The sequence below is a fragment of the Anarhichas minor genome, unplaced genomic scaffold (assembly GCF_050575085.1).
Source record: "Anarhichas minor isolate MPS153535 unplaced genomic scaffold, ASM5057508v1 ptg000024l, whole genome shotgun sequence".
Taxonomy (NCBI): Eukaryota; Metazoa; Chordata; class Actinopteri; order Perciformes; family Anarhichadidae; genus Anarhichas; species Anarhichas minor.
Genome location: NW_027466470.1, coordinates 5186019 through 5208008, shown reverse-complemented (window position 1 = coordinate 5208008; position 21990 = coordinate 5186019). Strand labels below are relative to the sequence as shown.

Here is a 21990-nt window from a genome sequence, read left to right as displayed (position 1 = left end):
AGGTCAACGTACAACTTTTACCGACTGACACGCTCGCACACCGCAAACGAGACACATTTGTGAAAAACACTCTGTAACCCGTTCCTCATGAAAACAGTATATTTTTTGTCTTTTATTGACTTGGTTGTTTTCTACGGTTCATTGTCAAGTCTGCTGTGCGCTTGCTGGTACGCTAACGGCTGAAGTCGCTGACGTTTTTTTAACTTAAATTCTATTTAAATATAAGTCATTTTGTGTATTTTACGATATTCAGTTTGTATCCTTTGGTACTTTAACTTACATTAGAGGTTTTATGTGATTTACTATTATTATTAAGGCCGTCTTGAATGTTGTACTGCCAGTCGTGCTCTATACGGTCTAAACATTGCTCGTAATAAAAAATAAGTTAACTCAAGTCAACACATTTACGAGGATCTAATACTGTACACACAGTATTCTGCTTATTGTTAGAACAGTTCTATGACTCCTCCCCTCACGAAGGTTTTTATGTTTAGTTTGTGTGAGAGATTCAACTTCATAATCCTTGTGCAGGCTGTAGTTTTGTCGTGCTGTTGTTGTGTTATACTGAGAGATATTTCTAGTATTTCATTAAAACCAATATATATGGGTGAAAAAAGATGCACTAGACTGCATTCATTGGACCTAATATATGTGGAATCGTTCCATGTATTTTTAATTGATAATATTGATTTTGTATAAATGTGAATGTATGCGTGTTTCACAGATGTATTACTGAAGTTTCCTTGACTTTAGAAATACAATCTGAAGCACAAGATCACAGTTTTTTTTCAGCCTGGCGCTACACTCCCCCCTCATCGAGCTGTCGGAGACGAGCCAGCTCTGTAATGGATGTAAGAGAGATCCTGACATCATTTGTGAACCTGCTTTTAAAATGAATGTCTTCACGTTGGTCAGCTGAAAAATGTCTGCGGCCAGGCTCCGAGGCTGGCACTTTGTCTTAGCAGGTGCCCTCCCGTACATCCTGTCGGGCACCGGGGCCCTCCCCCCCTTTTGTTTTTTCTGCAAGAATCCACAGATTAAATAAACCGAACCTTTTGTGTGCCTTTTAAGTCGAGTCAGCGCAAGTCCTTTTACAACCACGTCATCAGATATTTTTCTGTCCTACCAATTTACAGACCAATGTTTTTCAAATAACGCTTTTGTCTCTGACACAATGGCGAGAGGAGCAGAGTTAGATTGCCTTGGATGATGTGGAGATTGCAACGTGACATCTCCATCTCTTAGGCCCGAGGACAGCTGTGGCTCCTACAGGATGATGAACGGCCGTTTGTGAACGCAGGAGAAGCAGCTGCCTGCAGAGTGCTCCAGCGAATGCGGTTTTATTACCGGAGATGGGTTTCACTTACTGTGCCGTTCACTTGTTCTTTGACCCGACACATGTGGTGCTTGGGAGTGCAGTTTTTTTTTTATTTGACGAGCGATGATAGCAGATATCATGCAACTCAAATGTAATGGCGTCCCAAAAGAGTCATGCTCAACATCAACGGCGTTACACTGACAGCATTTCACAGAATCTGCTCATTTTATGGCAGAAAACATTATGACTTTTATGTTGCAAGCTTCCAGCCTCCTCTGTTGTTAATGATCCCCTTTCTGTGTCTAGGGTGCATCTTTTCAATCTTTTCATACAAAACACACAATGAAGAATTATGATTCTCTATTTTTGACTTATTCTTGTGTCATCTTGAGAGGAACACACTCCCTCAACATTTGAGTTATTTCTTGATCAATTATCAGGATTTTTACCATCCAAGAAATTCACTCTGGAGAGGCTGAACTCCTTTTTCTTTCGTATTCATGAGGCCTTTTTGATCTGGAGGAGACGCAGAATTGTTTGGCAGATTCCGTTCAAGGTTACAGATTTAGTTGGTTTCTGCTCTTCATGTGACAACACCATTTTTTCATTGTGTTTCCTTGTCATTGTTATCTATTGTTACTTATTGTGAAAAGAGTGTTGCTGGACTGTTGCGGGGCCTTGTAGGAACGTTATGGACATGTGGAGGCTTATTTGTGTCTCAAACTTGAGAGCTGTAGCTTTGTGTTTGTCTTGTGGGTTTGTTTTTGTCTGTTTGTTTTATGTACTGTAGGTGTATAATTGGAACAGATAGAAGTGGATGTTCTATAAAATACGCCCTATTCAGAGAGGCAAAGAGAGGCAAAGAAAGAAAATGTACATTTTTTTCTATTCCTCACTTGGTTTTAGGGCTGCAGCTAACAATTGCTTTCATTATTGATTCATCTGCAGATGATTTTCTATAATAATCAGTTGAGGGTTTGGGCTATAAAATGTCAGTAAACAATGAAAAATGTTGATCAAATAATCCCAGAGCCCACAGTGCCATGTACAGATTGCTCGTTTTGTCTGACCGATACAACAAAATAGTTCAAATATATGCAATTTACCATCGTAGAATAAAAAAAGCTAATATTTATATTTCAGAAGCTGAAACCGGTGGATTCTTTTGCCATTTATGCCTTTAAAAAAGGTACATCTCTGTGGGACTTTCAGGCAATTATAGGCCTCAAATGATAATGATTACTTTCGTTATTGATTAATTTGCCTGTTATTTTCTCATTTAATTGTTTGGTCCAGAAAATGTCAGAAAATGCAGGAAAAGAAATCCACCAAAAGTGCCGAGGGAGAGATCTTCAAATGTGGTGTTTTGTCTGGAGCAGCAGACCTAAACCCAACAATATTCTATTTACAGTGAAAAACCCTCACATTTAAGCAGCTGGGACCAAAAAAATTACTTTTTTCCTTTCGATAAGCAAAACTATTGCAGTTCAGTTGACTATTCATTTCAGTTCTGATTGACTTTAGCCTAAAGAATATTGTGTAAACTTGTGTGGTGTGCAGGTTCCTCTTCACCTGCCAACTCCTCACACATTAATAAGCTGAAGCGTCTCCCACAGTGAACGGCTCGTGTAAAGAGGCAGCTGTTTGAACAGTTCTGTATTTGAGCACATCTCACCTCTTCCAGAAGGCCTACCCTGAGCCTTCCACTTAGCACTTACTCAGCATTTATTGTATTCATACTAGTTTGTTGCACTTATTGCATTCATATTAGTTTGTGGCACTTATTGCATTTGTTTGTTTCTGCACTATACTGTGGCTCTGGTTTATGCTCTTAGATGCTTGTTTGAAAAAAGGAGATGCACTTATGACTTCTGGTGACTAGTTGTTCTCTTGAAAACCGATGTTGAATACACTTATTGTAAGTCGCTTTGGATAAAAGCGTCTGCTAAATGACTGTAATGTAATGTAATGTAATCTCGCATTCAACTGGGCCATGTTTTGTGTGCCACTAGAGGCGCTGCCTCTCCTTCTTTGCTTTCAGATTAAACTCAAGATGGATCGTTCTGACAAGATAGAAAGAGTATCTCATCGTGCTTTCAATTCATTTGGAGCATTTGTCGCAAAAAAGAAGTCTGTCATTTCCTCGTAAGTCAACACCTGAGTCCCGGCAACAGCCAGTGGAGCTCTGCAGGCCAGATGCTGATGAATGATAGGCAGAGGAGTAAATTAGTGATGGACACGTTTATAGACTGAGCTCTTGACCTTCCTGACTATGATGTATGCTTTTTGGCATCAGGGAGCCTCCAGATATCAGATGGGTGCCATCTTAAATCAGTGAGAATCATTTCCTGAACTGATATCAGGGAGCAGAACATACGCAGGATATTAAACTGTATAGCTAGAAGACAGTGGTCCTGCTGCATGTTTGATACTGATGGGCTGCTTAATTAGATTTTTCTTTAACATGTGATATAATGGTGCAACGCCTGTGGATAAATGGATTGGGCAAGTCAAGCATGTTATCTTACATGAGGGTCTTAATTAGGCTCAACAAGCAACCTTCATACTACACTGAATAACATAATTCAATCTTTTAATTATACTATATATGTATAGATGTATAGCCATTTTTGTATTTCAACTATCGAGGCCCGAGCACCCTTGCAGGGGAAGACCTGGGGGCCTGGAAATGGCACCGTGCTGTGTGTGGAGTACATGAAAGGATTAAAAAACTCAGCATATTGCTGAAGGCTGGACTACGTCAAAATGCAGCAACACAGTGGAGGGACACATCTGCTCATTTACTAAATATAAATGAAGGAAATATAGAACTGTCTCACAATTGCTCGGGGAAATTATTTATGAATTCAAACTGCCTGACATGAAACTAATGACTGTCTTACGGAAATAAACGATAGATTCTGTTTACCTTAAATGGTGGTAAGCTTTACTGGAGATAAAAAGATCAGTTAGAAACAAATGACGATCGTATGTTTGCTTTAATTCCTGGAGATTTGCACGATTCCCTTCAGGTCATTTACTGAGGCACAATTTGATATAAATCTGACAACTGCCTCTAATATGACTACATATACGAAGGACTGCAATTAATGACTATTTTCATTATTCTGTTCATTCCTGTTTTGATTAACAGTTGAATCATTTAGTCCATGAAATATGAAAGAATAGAGACAAATGGCTATCACATTTTCCCAGAGCCCCAAAGTGACGTCTTAAAAATGTCTTTTTTTTTGTTGAATCAAAAGATCAAAAAGCAAATGTAATCAACTTATTGTGAGATAAAACAGAAAAAGAAAACAGCGAATCCCCACATTTGAAAGCCGGAATCAGAAGACATATTGCATTCATGCTTGAATTCAATAACTTCAGGGACAGTTCACCCCAAAATCAAAACTACATATTTATCTCTTACCTGTCGTGGTATTTAATAATCTAGATTGTTTCAGTGCGAGTTGCCCAGTTCTGAAGATATTGGCCGAAGAGATGTCCATCTTTTCTTTTCAATATAATGGAGATAAACTCAATGGTTAACTGCTCACAACAAGATCTGTGGATTATCTTGAGTAACCAAGCAGAGTGCCACATAGTCACATTATATTGGAGAGAAGGAAGACACCTCTAGGGCTGATACCTCCAACAATTAGCAGTCACACCCAAACAATACCGATCGATTAAAAACACTATGTGAGAGGGTGAATATGTATTTTTTTTATTTTCGGGTGAACTGTCCCTTTAAATGAAACAAAACAGTTAGCGATTCACATTTCTGTTGCTCTACTATTTGTTTCAGCCCTAAATGCTAAACTGCTTGTGGAGCGTTCGCAACTGTTAAGTAAAAAGAAACCGTGACAGCCATGCAGTTTGTTTTTGCTCTCGTAAGCACAAACTGTGAAGTGGGTTAATTGCTGCTCTGGGTTATTTTACCATTCACAGGTTGAATGAATTGCAAATGTTCCAAGAAAACACAATAAAACAATTTACAGTACACACGTAGATTGAGCTGCGAAGCTTGTCAAGGTAGCAGAGCTTAACGAATAAGACTCTCCACGTTAATCAAATGTGACCTAAAATTGTCCAGGCTGGGCTATTTACACGTTGTAAAGCGTGAAGCAATGAAGAGGAATCCAGTGTTGGAGGTATAGATGTTATCTCTGAGGGGTTTTTGTCACTTGTATGTGAAGCAGCACGCTTGTATCGTAAATCGTTACGTGTAATCTCAACCCCTTATTGCTTTAACTTGGGGCAGTTATCACTTTCGTGTGGCTTTCAGTGCGCTGGTCTGTGTTGCAGTCCTGAACCTCTAAATCAGATGGGCTGGTATATGAGGCGCATATAAATGAGAGTTGTGTCTTCTGTCTTCCCCGCCATGAGACTTCGGTGTGCATTCGCTTCATTAGCCATCAGTCTCCGACAAGACGGACTAATGGTTTTCTTGTTGCATGACAGGCGGTGACTTTGTGGCACAGACCCTAGTATTTATTTTCTGCTCTCTCTGAGAGAGATAAATACTGTTTGTTTTATTTGTGCTGCTCCTACATCACACTGCCATAAAAAAACAACAAAAGAAAAACATATGGCTTCTTCGGTGAATTCAACATCTGGAGCAGTTTGTATGGATGGTCGAGCAAACAGTTGCTATAAAAAGCCCCACAGAAACATCAGGTGTGATGCATTCTCCTCTCTGCTGCGGGGCTCTGGGGCTAGATAGTGATGAAGATGTCCAGCCTCACAGTGACTTACTGTAGGCGCTCTCAGCTGCCCTTTAGATGGACCAATCGCTGCAGGAACATCTTCGCTCTATTTTGAGGAACTGTTTTCTATAAATGCACAAAAATCTGCAACATCATGCTTTAGTTTCTTTTACTTCCCCTGGAACTCATTGATACTTTTCCTTCTATTTTTTTTTTTTTTCCTGCCAGCCTCGTCATGTTTTTTTATGCATCATTTTCAGCACAGCGCTCCTTTTCACGATCAAAATAGGTCAGTGAATAGAGCCACATGACATTAAAAAGATGAATTCATGCTTCCCTTCGAGTCCTGAAAGTGTAAGCCTTGAATATTACATATCAAGCTGCTGGGGGGGTGCAACAACATTTTGAATTTGTTAACATACTAAACTGATGTCACTGTGTACATCCGCTGCTTCCAGTAAGGCCTCGGGGACAAGCTATCCCACTTGTGTGTTTGGAGACGTTTCATTGGTCCGAATTCTTAAACGACCCGATGGGATTCAGCTGCAGGAGAAATAGCGGATTATTGATTGCTTAAGTAGGGAAGATAAAGTGTGGAGGAACTCTTTGTTGTGCAGTGTAGACATTGTTTCCAGATCATGATCGATGCCGGCGTGCTTTAGATCGGGATTGTGTCGGGTAAAACTTTGTGACAGTGCCCCCCCCCCCCCCCCAAACTATCAGCAGATTCAGACTGCGACACAGTATGAGGGACTCAAACAAGTTGTCCTTGGCCCCCTCTCTCTCTCTCTCCCACCTGAAATATTGACCGGACATGGCTGACACCATTTCAATCAGGCCTGATTTTCCGCTAGTGTCACTTGACAGAACTGCTTTGTGATTTAGGACATAAGCAGAAATTGGGGGGAGGGGATGCGTGAGCGAGGACTGTAAGCGAGACCTCCAGTGCATCAAACAGATTGCTCCTGACCTATGACCAGCGAATGGACCAGCTCTGCTCAGCTCAGCGTGCTTGTATGTGCACAGAAACCACTGATGTGAGGTCTGATTTCTCCATCTCAGTGGGCTTCCAGCTACAAACTGCACTGATTGTCCGTCACCCTGTAGCCTTTGATGCGAAAAAGCAAGCCTGTCTACAGTGCACCCTGCCACGCCAGTTTACAGTTAAAGAAGAAACATTTCGTGAAACACTGGAGGATTCAGGAGCTTTCTGCGAGGCTAATAAAACACACTGAACCAGCAGGCTGAGCTGAAATACTCCTCAGGTTTATCACAGATGGACGTCGCCTTGGTGCTCTTTCCAAGAAGAAGAAGCTGCGGATGAGCAATTTGTGAATAGTGGCGTTTAAGAAATAAAATAGCCTGTAAAAACAAAAACAAACAAAGTAGGTTTGTTGTCGATTATTGGCATCCAGTGCAGAGAGATTACTTTAACGCTGCTGATTAGCACTGTGGGTGAAAAGAGGTCTGCTGCCACTGCACTGGCTGGAGGAACTGCGGGTGCTGCTCGTACCTGCACTGAGGCAATGTGAAGGTTTCTGCAAGCCCACATATCCCCTCTGCAAATCATACAATAATGAAAGGGTGTTTCATCACGAGGCCCATTATAAGTGAAGTGTTCGGCTCAGTGCATCGCACACAACATGACTGATAGGAGGACGGGATGCTTTATTATGCATCGGATCATATAGGTGATTGGTACATAAATCTTGGTGCGCAGCATTGAGGCAGATTACATCTTTTTTTTAAAGTACATTGTAAAAGGATTAATGATTCGTTTCATGGGTGTTTGGCATAATAATTACGTTCGTCGTACACTGTATTATGAGACATTGTAAATGTAAAAGCCCCCCAAAAAAAGGTCTGTGAGGCTTACCTGATTTTCTAGTAACAGGTGGTGATGTCTTATTAGATCCCTTTGGACTCCAATCCCTCATGTGACGGGCTTTTTCTTATTTTAATATATGCAACGGTTGCTAAAACATCTCGGCGGAATCACAATGTATCCCTTGTGGCAGCATCGCCCACACGGCATCCTGGTCCACTATAGCCTACTCTGTAGCGATGTGCGAAAAACCGACAGGGAAAAAAAAAACAGCCCGCACTCGCACATAAAACAAGATTTGTCCATATTTCCTGGGCAGCGGCGCGGTTTCAGGGATTCCTCTCCGTCGACATCTCTGGCAGCGGGTCCGGTTTCACAGCTCCGTGTCTGTCTCTCTCTCTCGCATCGTGCTGCCAAAATGACTGAAGCTGAGAAATCACATGCGGCTGGTTTAACGCGCGCGTCAATCGACTTCGTTTACCCGAGGCACCCGCACAACTCTGGATCCATAAATATTACATGGCTCTACTTTTTTCACTGTTTCTAGGTAGGCTACGTCTGCTGCTGCTCTGTCCCACAGGACACTCTGAGCTCAAGACGCACAAACATCTCACAAAGCGTTTTCTCCCCTTTTTTTTCTCCTGCCAATTGCGTTTGCGTGCACTGCGGTCCTCTAGTGTGTGTGTGTGTGTGTGTGTGTGCATGTATTCACTCGGGATTCATACCAAGGTTTGCCTCCCTACAGAATGAGATCTGCGTAAAATAATGATATATATATAATATTTGTTTTAAGGCAACGCCCATACTTCAAAATCAATTCCACATTAAAGGTGGTGTGAACTCATGTTACAACTTTTCCTGACCTAAATGGCACTTAAAAAATTAAATATGGCAGTTGTGGATTTTCTCAGTCAGACACTCATGAATGACTCAGCTTGTGTTGTCAATGAACACTCACACTCACACTCACACACACACACACACACACACACACAATGTGGGCCTACATATGCAGTCACTCAGTAGTATTTGTTCTATTTCCCCAGAGGCCCTCGCGTGAGCAGCTGCGAGTTGACCAGGTGCACCTCATCGCTGTCATCGTGCCAGCTGAGAAGTCTGTTTCCCCACATGATGCAAGCGGACTCCTCTGACGTTTCATGCTCGCATACCAACCTGGGCAATACGTCATAGACTTAAATGAAAACTGAGGAGCACGTGCAGAAACCACATGCACATCAAGTGTGCATACCAACACCCTTACTACCACCATACTGTTAAGTATGCCAGAGGCATCTTTCAGCTGCGTTCATAGTTTGTCTTTTGACTTATAGTCCATACTGCAGATGCCCTTACAAAGTACATACTGTTGCAAGCAGTATGCATTCGATTGGGACTTACTGCTTCATCATAACATTGCACCTTCAAATTTGACCTTCTTGCTTATACATCTGCTGCACAAAGGATTGTGGGTGAGAATAGCTAAGAAAGCATACCGCCTTGCACACTGTAAAATGCAACCGGATTTAGTAGAATATCTATATATTTGGAATACTATTTATTGGGACATACTTAATACTATGACAGTATGGGTAGTGGATCGCAATATGCCAAAAACATCAGGATGTCCTACTGCACCCGGTTGCATTTTGCAGTATGTAAGCCAGAATGCTTTTCTGGCTAATCTGACCCACAATCCTCTGCACAGTTTATATATGACCAAGAGGGTCAAAGTTCAAGGTGAAATGTTGTGGTGAAGTAGCATGTCTCTGGGCAGTATTTACCAAGAGTGAAAAAGAAAAAGTATGTGATTTGGATCGCAGTGCAAGTCTCTTATTCTGAAGGGGTTGTTAAATAAAATACAAAAAAACTGCAGCTCCAGACCATACTGCTTCCTGCTTGCCATCAGGCCTTCTTCCAAAAAGGGTGACTTTAACCCAAACCATGATATTTTCGTAAACCTAACCGAGTGGGAGATTTGTCAGACGTCTCTTATATGCTGCTCAGGGTCTGCTGGTGTGTGTATCAGGCTGCATCCTCCGGTTCTGAAAAGTGAAGCCAATGCAGTAGTGCCTTAAACTTGCATTCTTACTAATGGCCATCAGGGGGCGACTCCTCTGGTTGCAAAAACAAGTTAGATTGTACAGAAAGTCTATTAGAAAATAACCCTATATACTTCTCGATTTATTATCTAAAATGATCTGCCAGAGTCTGATCAGTTTGGGTTATTTCACATGATTTTTGAAGCGTGGACGCAATCGGAAGAAGTATAAAGCTAACATCAGGCCATAAACATAACGGTCGCATGAGCGCAATTATACAAAATAAAGATCAGATTCTGGAGGGCGTTAACCAACCTGACTGTCTGTACATATAATGTTACATTTTGCACACTCAAAATACAGCTATTATGAAATAAATACGTACACAAAGGTATTCACAGACGCAGTTATGGCGTCGTCTACATATACTCAGATATATGTGGATTAAAAGTAAACAAAAGCCCGTGCAGGAGCGGTGTGGGCTAAAAGCTTGAGCAAAGGCCGCTCCTAGAAACTCAAGGCACGATAAACAGGATTACATTAAATGGAAATAATGAGGAATGGGAAGGCAATTACAAAACAAAGAAAAAAAAATGAAGAAGAAAAAATACGTCTCAGTCCATCACACGTCACTTTAATGGGAAGTTAACAATGTTTGTTTGAGATGTTTTTTAAAAGAAGATCATGAATGATGGACGATATGCAAAATTTAACAAAACTTCATCTAAATGAAAATGTAACCACATAGAAGAAGATGAAGATGTCTAAACTGTTAGAGACACCTGGATGTTGCATTGAGAAGCTGCTGCTGCCGCTCAAGAAAAAGCATCCTTTTCCATGTGCTTGACCAGAAATCAAAATCATGTTCAGGTTTTAATTGAGCACATTTTTGCTGGTGTTACATTATCCCACAGGGCCAAGGATACATGGCTTCCACTCAGTTAATTAATTTTCAAATTCATAAAGTACAGCCTTTGCTTTTCAGAAATAGTGATATGATTTGAGTCAGCGCACCGTGCTTTCTCTCCCGCTTCACGCCTGTCAGCAGAGCAGCATCCACATGCTCTGAATGCAGCGAACAGAACTGAAGCATGAAAACTGCAGGAAGGCTTCTTTCTTTTTCTCCCTCCTGGCCATGCTCCGTCTGCTTCTCATGGAGACGGTTTGGTCGGTGGGTGATATTGATGTCAATTCATTATCTCTTGCGGTGTACGATGTTTTCTGCTGGATCACCACCAAAACACCGCCACTCCTCACACATCCTACTTGCCATACCTGCTGAATGTGTGACAGTAGCTGGGAGTTATTATGCACAGATAACCTTCCCTTCCCTTTATAAATCCAAGCGGACACAAAGGGAAACTATTCATGATCTGCAATCATGTTTTCCAGATAAGATAAGCGGTTCACAATTAACTTAAGGCTTGCCCCAGACATAAGGTGCTTTTCATATCTGCTGACCTAGCCAATCAAACTGCTCCAGCAGCTGCTTTTTGAGATCACTAAGCCTTTGTGTTTTCTCCTGCCTTGTTACCTTTAGACGTTCAACCCTTGCTGCCCCTGTCAGAAGAACCGAGTTGAACACAAGGGGGCGTAGACTGCTAAGTTTGCCTCTCCGTGTCCAGTTCAGCAGCAGCAGGGATACATTTGATTAGAGCATCATGTCTGACCTTGAGAGGGAACTACTCTAAAATTTACATTTCAAGGAGGACTGCTGCCTTATTGCATTATTGGCGAGGAAATGTGTGGCTTTCTCCACACACAACTGCATTAGGAAGGGCCGTCCTCCGGCAAAGCCACAGAATGACAATGTGGACGGCAGCATGTAGGCCGGTCCAGTTGTTGGTTTTATCATGAAGCCACAGATTTGTCTGTTCAAGAGATTGTATAAACGGCCAATATGACCAAAATCTTCCATTCCGATGTAGGTCATTTCATATCTCGATAACGATATACATCATGACATGGTATGTTTTCTGGTTATTCACTAACTACATACTCTAAATAACCACAGCATTTTTTCTATACTCCTGTGTGAATGAAATACTTGACAAATAAATAAGCATTTTGTCCAAATGAACACAACAGTTTCAAATGAAACTCCTGAGAAAATAAATAAATAAATATTTTCAGCTATACACTGTCTTTGTTTACGATTGTCTGAGAAATGTAAGCCAGTATGTGCTCGTCATTATCAATTTAGATAACATAATTGCATATCACGATATCATGAATATCGTGATATGCATTAGGCTACATATATATATAAAGAAATGTTCATGATTAGAAGTGCTGGTGTTGGTGGGGATGTATCCAATTCAAATAAAGAAATATGCCACAGGATAATCAGTCCCCAGAGGTTTGTAGCACAACAATCAGCAGCAGCACCATGCACACTGTGTGCAGTGATTACATTAGCAATGGCATTTTAAATAAATAACCCTGTCTGCCTCACCCTCACTCTTCTCTTATCATTTTATTTTCCTTGCACTTTAATCTTTGAGATATATACATATATACATACATATTAACTGTACTGCCAACAGTATGATACACTTGCATCCTTGCAGCACACACCAGGCGAGCACAAAGCACCTGTCTAACTGGAGAACATGGCACTAACCCAGCCCCTAGAGGGGGGGGGGGGGGGGTTATGCGCTCCTGTAGGCCAACAGCGTTTTTTGAGCTCCGTGGTAAAAGCGACTTTTAATTGGTTTGAGGTCCCAGTGTATGTAAATAGAAGTGGATGGCTCCTCCCATGCACCTGATGGGGAGTATTTACAGCTCTTTACAGCTACTCGCTGCACTGTTTCCAAGAGCGCAGCGCCGCACCATGACACTCCACTGGACTTAAGCAATAAGGATTTCCGTCTTCTCACAGTAAACTCTCCGCTGAATTTTCCACGACAAAAAAAAAGTTGGGCAAAAAGTTGTCCACTTGTTTTCCAAGATGCCACGCTCCTTTCTGGTCAAGAAACACATAAACTCCGCAAAGAAGCCAAATTATAGTGAGCTGGACAGCCCAACAGGTAACGTTTCCAACCTGTCTGACTTTAACAACTTGTTTTAATGTTTCTGACAAGCAGTCGCGTTTTCTTTTTCTTTCTTTTTTTAAGTTAACAAAAGTTTTCAAACTTATCTGCCCACTTTTTTTTTTTTTTTTAAATCTGTGCTCCTCACTCCTCAAGCGATGCCAGGCGAGACCTGATCATTCATTCTACTTTCTTTATTTTGCAGTGTTCATCACGCCGCACATCTACAGGGGCCTCCCCTTGCCTGTCATCCCCCAGCCGGAGATCCTGAGCCCGGCAGCGTACAGCCCCATCACAGTGTGGACTACCAGCAGCTTGCCGCTGTCTCCGCTCCCCAGTGACCTCTCCCCCATCTCTGGATACCCATCATCGCTCTCCGACGCCTCCTCTAAAGACCACAGCGGCTCTGAAAGTCCGAGGAGCGATGAAGACGAGCAGATGCTGCCCAAACTGACAGACCCTCACGGAGTCGAGGCAGAGAAATTCCAATGCGGCTTGTGCAGCAAGTCCTACTCCACGTACTCTGGACTGCTCAAGCATAAACAGCTGCACTGCGACGTCCAAACGAGGAAATCCTTCAGTTGTAAATACTGCGAGAAGGAGTACGTCAGCCTGGGAGCTCTCAAAATGCACATCAGGACTCACACGTTGCCTTGTGTTTGCAAAATATGCGGGAAAGCTTTCTCCAGACCGTGGCTGCTCCAAGGACACATCAGGACGCACACGGGTGAGTGAATGGGGAATAGCAGAGGGGCCTTCAGTGTGAAGAGGGCTGAATATTCGTTGTGGGCTTTAAGTAATTCAACCTAGTACGTGACTGAACCGCTTTCTGGCCCGTGTTGCACAGCTCATAACTGAGGCTGATGTTACTGTGAAAACTCTCAGAATGGTATTACTTCCTGTAGGTTTACTTTTGCTTATGTGTTGAAAATAAAAAACTATTGTTTTTTTTTTGGGGGGGGGGGGGGGGGGGGGGGGGGAATGTCACGTTACAATCAAAACACTGTGTAGCAACCAGCCCTGAAAAATAATAGACCAATATGCCTCTGTAAGATTGTTATTCATGTGTCTGTGTGCTATCTTTGACAGTGTCATTTTTATTAATTTTTTCTTCTTTTCTTCTCATCTCCCTCTTGACAGGAGAGAAGCCGTTCTCCTGCCCTCACTGCAACAGGGCCTTTGCGGACAGGTCCAATCTCAGGGCTCACCTACAGACCCATTCGGATGTGAAAAAATACCAATGCAAGAACTGCTCCAAAACCTTCTCCAGGATGTCTCTTCTGCACAAGCATGAGGAATCTGGTTGTTGTGTAGCACACTGAACTGGGATACTTTTCCACCACCAGAAGAAGAAGAAGAAAAAAAAAACCCTCTTGTTGCTTCTTTATTTTTCCCAGGAGAACTGTCAGGGAATCACATCGAAGGGGGTTTGTTCCCAAATATGCAGACTGTTTTTTCTCTTCTTTTTTGTTTTTTCAAGCGGTCCATTTCATTTCAAAGTGAGAAATAGCTCTGTGCTCACGTGCTTCTCGTTCCAAGCAGTGTTTCTGTGTCGAGCTTTGTCATGTACTCACCTACCTGTGCTATTCATGCACTTTTTCTGCATGTCTAGAATGTCTTGTATGCCTTTTACAATGTTATCTTCAGTGTTTTGTATAATCTATCAATGGCTGTTATGCAGTCCTCCACTTTTTTTTTTTATACGCACCACACAAACGATACCAAAAAAAGGCGCATTATGAATGAGAGTACACATATAACAAGAGGAATACTGAAGCCATTGTTACTTAGGGAACAAGTGCGAACTTAGTTTTTAGGGTGAAATTATTATAACTTTTGCACAGTCATTAGAAACAGTTTGCCAGCACTCAAATAGCAGAACAAACCTTCTCAAGTGCCTCAGTTTTTTATGCAATAATATTGTATTATTCAACAGTTTCCTGTTATATTTTTATATATTGAATGTAAGCGTGACTGAGATGATTGTATATTTACAGTGAAAACTGTGATGCTGAATGACTTTTGATATTTTCATGACACTTTAAGAAATAAAGTTTCATGACATTTTGTATAATTTTTGTTGGTATCTTTGAAGTTGCTTTTTTATTTTTTTTTTTATCCGTGGAGCCTTTGGTTGCAGCATGAGCAAGCTCATTCATCAGGACTCAGCAGCATTCGTTGATTGTCAGGTGCTTCAAACGGAACAACTTGCACAAAAGTAAACGATATTTAATCCAGCGTGCACCATCTCATGTTATGGAGATGTAAAAAAATGAGGAGAGAGGTGACTCAGCTCTGAATCAGGCCTGAACCTGTTCCTTGTGAACCTGTTCCTTGTGAACCTGTCCAGACATCAAACAATCTTGAAATTTAACACATCCCAGCTATATTGATCTGCACTCACTTGTTATACCCTTTGAGGGCCCATGACTTTCTTTACCTAAGTGTTTGTAGAGTTTAAATGCGAGGGCGTTGTTCCTTTTAGAAAGTAATCCGAATCTCATGTCATCAATGTTTGTAACTTGAGGAAAGTTTTTTTTTTTGTTTTCTTATCTTCCTTCTCAATCATAACAATCACTGCAGGGATAAAGGACACTCGGATATCTAGATTTTAATATGTTTTCGCAAAAAGCTCAAATTTGCATTTGCTTTGACAACCTCCTTGAATTTCTGGGATGCTTGCCATCAAGGATTAAATAGACTTCCTCGGGCTACGTTTTGTTGTCTTTTACCATATGCTGTCTACTTGCAGCAGATAGAGATTAGAGCAGAAAAATGCCTAAAGGGATACAGTCAAAGTTGAACTCATTCTAACAAACCCCAGAGTGTGTTTCTGTTTGCCCCTAATGCCCAAAAGCTACTGACCTGAGTGATGTGATCTGAAGAAACAGACACTTGTTTTTTTCTCGCTTGCGAGGGGTTGAACTCCCCTGTAGGTAGATTCTCCTCGCTGTGAGTCATCGTCGAGCTATTCCAGGTGCTCGCCGCCATACTCTGAGTCGAGCCAGGTGACTCCGGGGCTCTTCAGCAAACCTCTCTGGAAAAAAACAGGTGCAACCGCGAGGATTCAAACCGCAGCCACAGGTACGCCGACACATGTGGAAACCTCAGCCGTGACCTAATGTGGAAACATTACAAGCGGCGGTTCCTATTATTCAGATCATTTGCCTCATGAAAGTAAAGTGCCATCGAGAGGGCACTCTAAACTCCAATACTGCTGAGATAGTAAAGCTGTTTGTCCTCACTCACTAATATCCTTTACTCCATATAGGCAACACTTTATCATGCTGGTGGCAGAGAGGAAAAACAATGAATGCATGATACCAATTAGCTTCATAATCGTGCAAGATTTCCCCTTTTACAACAACAATTAACTGCATGACAGATTCCTCAGATAACAACAACGCGTTAAATGCTTCCCCCTCCAACATGAATATTTGATTTAGCCATTGTGATAATAGTGGGAGGAGAAGGGGAGGGGAAGGAGCAGGAGCTCATTTTGTTCTAAAGCATATGCCTATTAGAGGATGTGTTAAAGAATGTGAGATCAAATATTTGTTAGGTGTGGAGACTGTTAACAGTCACACTGTTGTGTTTAAGTTGTGAATCCCGCAGACGCCAAGTGCAGGTAGATAGCTTGTGGGCGTCAAAAGAATCTCTGTGCTGAAATGATGTCAAGATGAGATTGAATGTGATTTTGCTGATTCCCAAGATTCAACTGAACACATTTGAGGCCTGAATTACGTTGTTTATCATATTCAATGCAAATAAAATGTGCCTTTGCCACATCCTATTTTACTTTGGCTGCCTACCCGTTTCACTGAACTGTGAAATATTGTAAAGAGGATGTGAAATGCAATCAGATCTTTCCCAAAAGTCAACTAAAATGAAAATATTTGAGGCCTGAAAATATTTTGTGATTTTGTGAGTGATTTATCATTTTCAGTTCAAATCAAAGCGACAACTAACAAGTAATTTCGTTGTCGATGTAAATACCCGTCATTCTTTCCCCCAGGCCCAAGGGGATGTTTGGAATTGCTTGTTACATCTGACAGTCCAAACCACAAACAGCTTACTTCGATGTATGACAAAGAAAAGATGCAAATCCTGACATTTCAGAAGCTGGAAGTTGGCCTTTTTGTTTGAAAAATGACTAAAAAGATGAATCAATACATAAAATAGTTGTGCTTTAAGTTTTTTGTGAATCAAATAATTGTTTAATCGACTAATTAGCTGAAACATGATTTTGCCTCTTGAGCTGTCTGTTCATTTCATGTGGAAGCTCATCCTTGTGATATTCTACTCTCATTAAAGCCTGAATTCATGATACTCTGTTTTTTATCATGTATTTTATATCACATGTAAAATAAATGTCCTCCCTCTGCACAGACGAGTGCTTGGGGGCGTTTTAAAAAGCCAGAGCAGCCTCAGAGAGCAGTGGGTTAGACGTGAAGCAGGGCACAGCTCTCAGAAACCTGCTGACTTTATGGTGAATCAGGGAGTATGATTTCTTTATGACCATCAAGTGGAACAAATAAAGTTAAGGGCGCCCTCTGAGGTCTGATTGTCCTAGCCGGGAAGTGATCCCCAGCCCTCCTCTCTCTCCCCGCCACATCAGAAGGGAGATGATTGTGTATTCCTCTTTACTCCGACCGCCTGGAGGAATTTTTGCCTGTTTATTGAGCTCCCGCATCTTGTTAAAGACTATTCTCTTTCATTTCTGCCGTCTCCTCAAGTGACTGGGCAGCTATTTAGAATGGCACTGCTTTTTCAGCTGGAGGTGCATATTCTCCAGATAATACGGTTTGCCTCTAATTGTGTGCCGTCCTTTGCATCGGCGCTCAATTTGTTGATAAATTGGATTCATGCAGATCGAGCGAGCGTGATTTAATCACCGGGGAAAATAGATTCCTCTGAAGCTCTGCTGCTGTCTTATAGTCTTATGTGTTTATCCCATTAAAAGTAAAACGATTCAATGTTGAGGGGCTGAAAAAGAAATATCATTTTAGTCAGAAAAAGAAGGAGATGACTGCCTGTTCGATGTGCGGCAGGCTGCATTCGTGCACAGAGAAAAGACTGCTGACCCTCACATGTAGGTCATAAATGATTTTTGTTCGGTGTGTCATTACGAGCACTGAAGTGAAGAGTCCAGCAGACACAGACGGGGCTGTGTTGTCCTAATCAATAGCTCTCTGGTCTCTTTTTGTTGTTTCCTTGTCGAGCAGAGGTCAGCTGTCAAAAGATCCTGTGATCATATTTACTTGATTGTATTTCCTCCTTAATGTTCAACCCACAAAACCCCATGACAGCAGCCGTAAAAGAACATCTCTGTTAACAACACGGCCCTTTGTGACCACTGATGGTTTGACTGACTGAAAGTTGTCCTTTGTATGAAAAGTTTTCACTCTAACAGTTTTATTTAATTTAAAAAATGATCTAGAATTTATAAGCAGTATATAAACAATTAAAATATTGCGGCTGTAAGCAGAGATAAGGACATTTTTATGTGCTCATTATTCAAGTGCATCGCCCTACTATTTAAAGTCCATGGCTCATTAAATGTAGGACTATCTCTGTTTTGCCTGCAGGTTTTTGTCTGTCTAAGTAATATTAAAATATGAATATCCACAAGTTGACACATCTTAATAAGTGATTTAAAGGTTTAACCTCTAGAATGCCACCAGCATCCAAAGCTGAGATGACACGAGAGACAATTCAGAGAGGAGACGGACAACTTGCCGTCAATTTCTGTGTCACGTGGATTTCGCCTATCGTCTATTGACTCCAATGGGAGAAGTGAACATGAACACAGATTATGACAGATTATTTTGCTCCATAGTCATCCAAGTAGAGTAGTTGTAAAGTAGTTGGTCCCATTTTTCACAAGCCACATATCTCACCGACATTCTGACACTAAAATGACATTTTTCAAACACACAAATCAGAACACCTTGTTCGAGACCTTTTCTCTGTCTCAGCAACACACTCACGAGATCTGGCAACTAACATTAGTGAGCTAAATGTGGCTGTTAGCTGTGTAAATATCTAATGTTAGCAAAAGAAAACATAAATTCATTATGCAAGTATGCTTTCATTCATCAACACTTCCAAACAAGGTGTGTGGGAAGACTGGCAGAGCTCGTTATGCGTCATCTTTGTTAGAGAGTATCTTACAGCTACTCTGCAAAACTGGTTAGTGTGTGTGTGTGTGTGTGTGTGTGTGTGTGCGCGTGTGTGTGTGTGTGTGTGTGTGTTAAGAGTTTATATTTAAGTATTGACTGATAAACCAGTGCGGCATTTTATAACCTGTGGAGTTTTTTTTAAATATCCTTTGTTGTGAAATTGTGATAAATTACAGTGGGATGGTTTTAGTCTTGTGGTTCGATCATCTTTGCTTTGGCAACGGAGGCGCATGTACATGTAGAGCTCCCATAAATTTCGCTACATTTTTGTCTTTATTTTATTTATTTTTTTGTGCTTCTTTATCACGAATGGCATATGATGGAATACATTCATCAACATCTAAAAAAAAAGAGTGGCGATCACCACTCCACGGCCGACCAACCAGCCAGACCTGGCCCAGGGAGGAGAGCCGAGATGGAAGCTAAGCTAACCCAGCTAAGACCTGAGGCTAGTCCACAACCCAGCCTTCACGTCTTCACGGAGACCTGGATCCATCGTTCATCCCGGGCCAAGCTACACTTTGACGGGCGGACAGCAGGACAGAGCGCCGGACTACGGTTGGACAAGAGGAGCAGGACTCTGTGTTTGAGCACAAAGCATCTTGATGTAAACACAATCAGAGTTGATGGACAATGTTTTCCTCATGTTGAATTTTTTATGTGAAGCTGTCGGCCATATTATCTGCCCGGAGAATTATTTTTGTTCCTGGTGTTTCACATTCCTTGTGATGCAAATTCAAAAAAATGCACTACATGTAAAACTGTTTTTGTTCTGTTTTGTTTGTCATGTGTTAGTTGTGTTACAAATGGGCTATAACTGAATATCGTTGTGCATCCCTGTGTTGCATAATGACAATAAATGATCCTTGACTCCTTGAATGTCGTTCCAATTTGAATTCAGTATAACCCTCTTGAACTTTCAGAGCATTTTTCCATAATAACATATTCAGTATAATCTCAAAACATGCAAGATGAGCTGCATGCGTACAGATTTTTATGACGCCACGTGATTCGATTCATTTGGATTTCTCTTTCAACATGCAGCTCTCCAGAGTTTTGAGTCCTTTCCATCCGGGTAACAGAGTTTTCAAATAATGTTCTGACAGGCACCTCTGAATGGTTGTCATTTTCACAAAGTGATGCAGGAGAGTTTGATGTGAAGCCACTGTCACACTTAGTCGGGAGAACCTGCTTTTAATTTGAATAATAATGATGGCATTCTTTGAAAAGTGGATGCAGCAAATTGCTCATTTTTAATCCTTTTAGACCTCAGAGCTGCCTTTGACACCGTTGATCATCCAATTTTAAATTGAACGCCGTAAGCACATGGGTGTTATTACCTGCCCTGCGCTTGACTGATTCATCTCCCTCCACTCAAACAGAAACTTTTATTTCACCAGTGGAATCTCATCTTTCTCTTGAGCAAACATCAATGTGGAGTTCCTCAGGGCTCAATTTATGAGCCAACCCATTTTACACATACAGTAGGTCCCCCTGGGCCACATCATTGGTAAACACAACGCTTAGCTTTGTCGATATGGCGATGATTTGGAGCTATGCCTTCTGTTAAATCCGAATGTATCATCAGCATCCATTGACAGCCTTGTTACACTAAAACAACCGACCTCTGTTGATCCCCTGACTGTTCCTCTAGCGTCATCACAAGGTTCACATTTGTGGTTTTGAGTGAAATGTTGCGATAACAATTGTGTGGAGTGCCATGACATTTATTACAGACAGTCATGCCCCTCTCAGGATGAATTTTAAGAATGTAAGTGATCCCTTGACTTTTCACCATCATCATCAGTGACATCATATGGTAAGAATTTGGCAAAATACATCTTACCAGAAGAAGCATTTAGGAGCTGATGTCTGCTGAAGCTAAACTCTGGATAGACCAAGGTCATACCCACATTATAACTGATTTGATCTTCTATGTCAGCATTTAAAACCACAGAAAATGCACCTTTTCAAAAAGCTCTCCAAAGTGGATGAACATTAAAACACTTCTGTATGTATTTCTGTACATACTTTGCATGTTATGGTGTTCAGGGTTCACTCCTTTGGTTAAACAAACTCAAACTCCTGTGGAGGTATTTCATTTAATTTTGTATTCACGTCAAGAAGGATGTTTTGATCTTTATTTTCAGCTGCAGCGTTTTCAATAACATGAAATATTAATATTTTCCTCATTTAGTAAGACAATGCAGAACTTGCGCTTGTCTCTTTCAGAGGATGTTTTGACAGCCATCAGACGTTACAAGTTAAGGGAGCCTCACACACACCGTCAGTGTTTAAACAGGCTGGTAGCTTGTCAGTAATTGGTTATCATTAATTCATTTTAGACACCAATAGTTCTTTTGTCCATTACCAAATTTAAAAAAACTCACATTATCCGTCAATGGCAAATATATAAGATAACGAAGGACAAATCTGGAGAACAATTATGAATATTCAGAGACGTAACAACCATAACCTCTAAAAGTTGTTTGGTAAATGTTTACTTCTATAAGGTAACTCCATCCAGCCTGTGTGTGCTCCACACTGGATCTCCACTTTCAGAATTAATTATACTATGTCACAGTCACGTTCTGCTCTGAGCAACAAATTAACAGCGAGGTAGGTCTATACCGACTTTGTATTTACCAGTCGTTTGGGTCCAATCACAACTGTGGCTGTGTTCATTCACATCCAGATTAGGAGGAGAAATTACAAAACAGAATGCACCGGACTTTTAAAGACAAATAATCATCATGGAAATGGGATTTACTTTCTAATTGTACAGCTGTGTCCGAAGTCATTTATTCAAATTGATTCTCTCATTGTTTACCTGTTGTGGGACTCGCTGTGCATCTTAATGTACTTGTTTTCTTTCTTTTTAT

General features: G+C 41.2%; 1 protein-coding gene across 1 annotated transcript; it reads left to right on the top strand.

Moving 5' to 3' along the window:
- The first annotated feature begins 12784 nt into the window (after positions 1-12784).
- On the top strand, positions 12785-16015 carry snai2 (snail family zinc finger 2). The gene is made up of 3 exons (XM_076098156.1): positions 12785-12923; positions 13132-13653; positions 14067-16015. Exons 1-3 carry the CDS (start codon positions 12845-12847, stop codon positions 14246-14248), a joined length of 783 nt encoding a protein of 260 aa, XP_075954271.1. The 5' UTR covers positions 12785-12844; the 3' UTR covers positions 14249-16015.
- The last annotated feature ends 5975 nt before the right edge of the window (positions 16016-21990 follow it).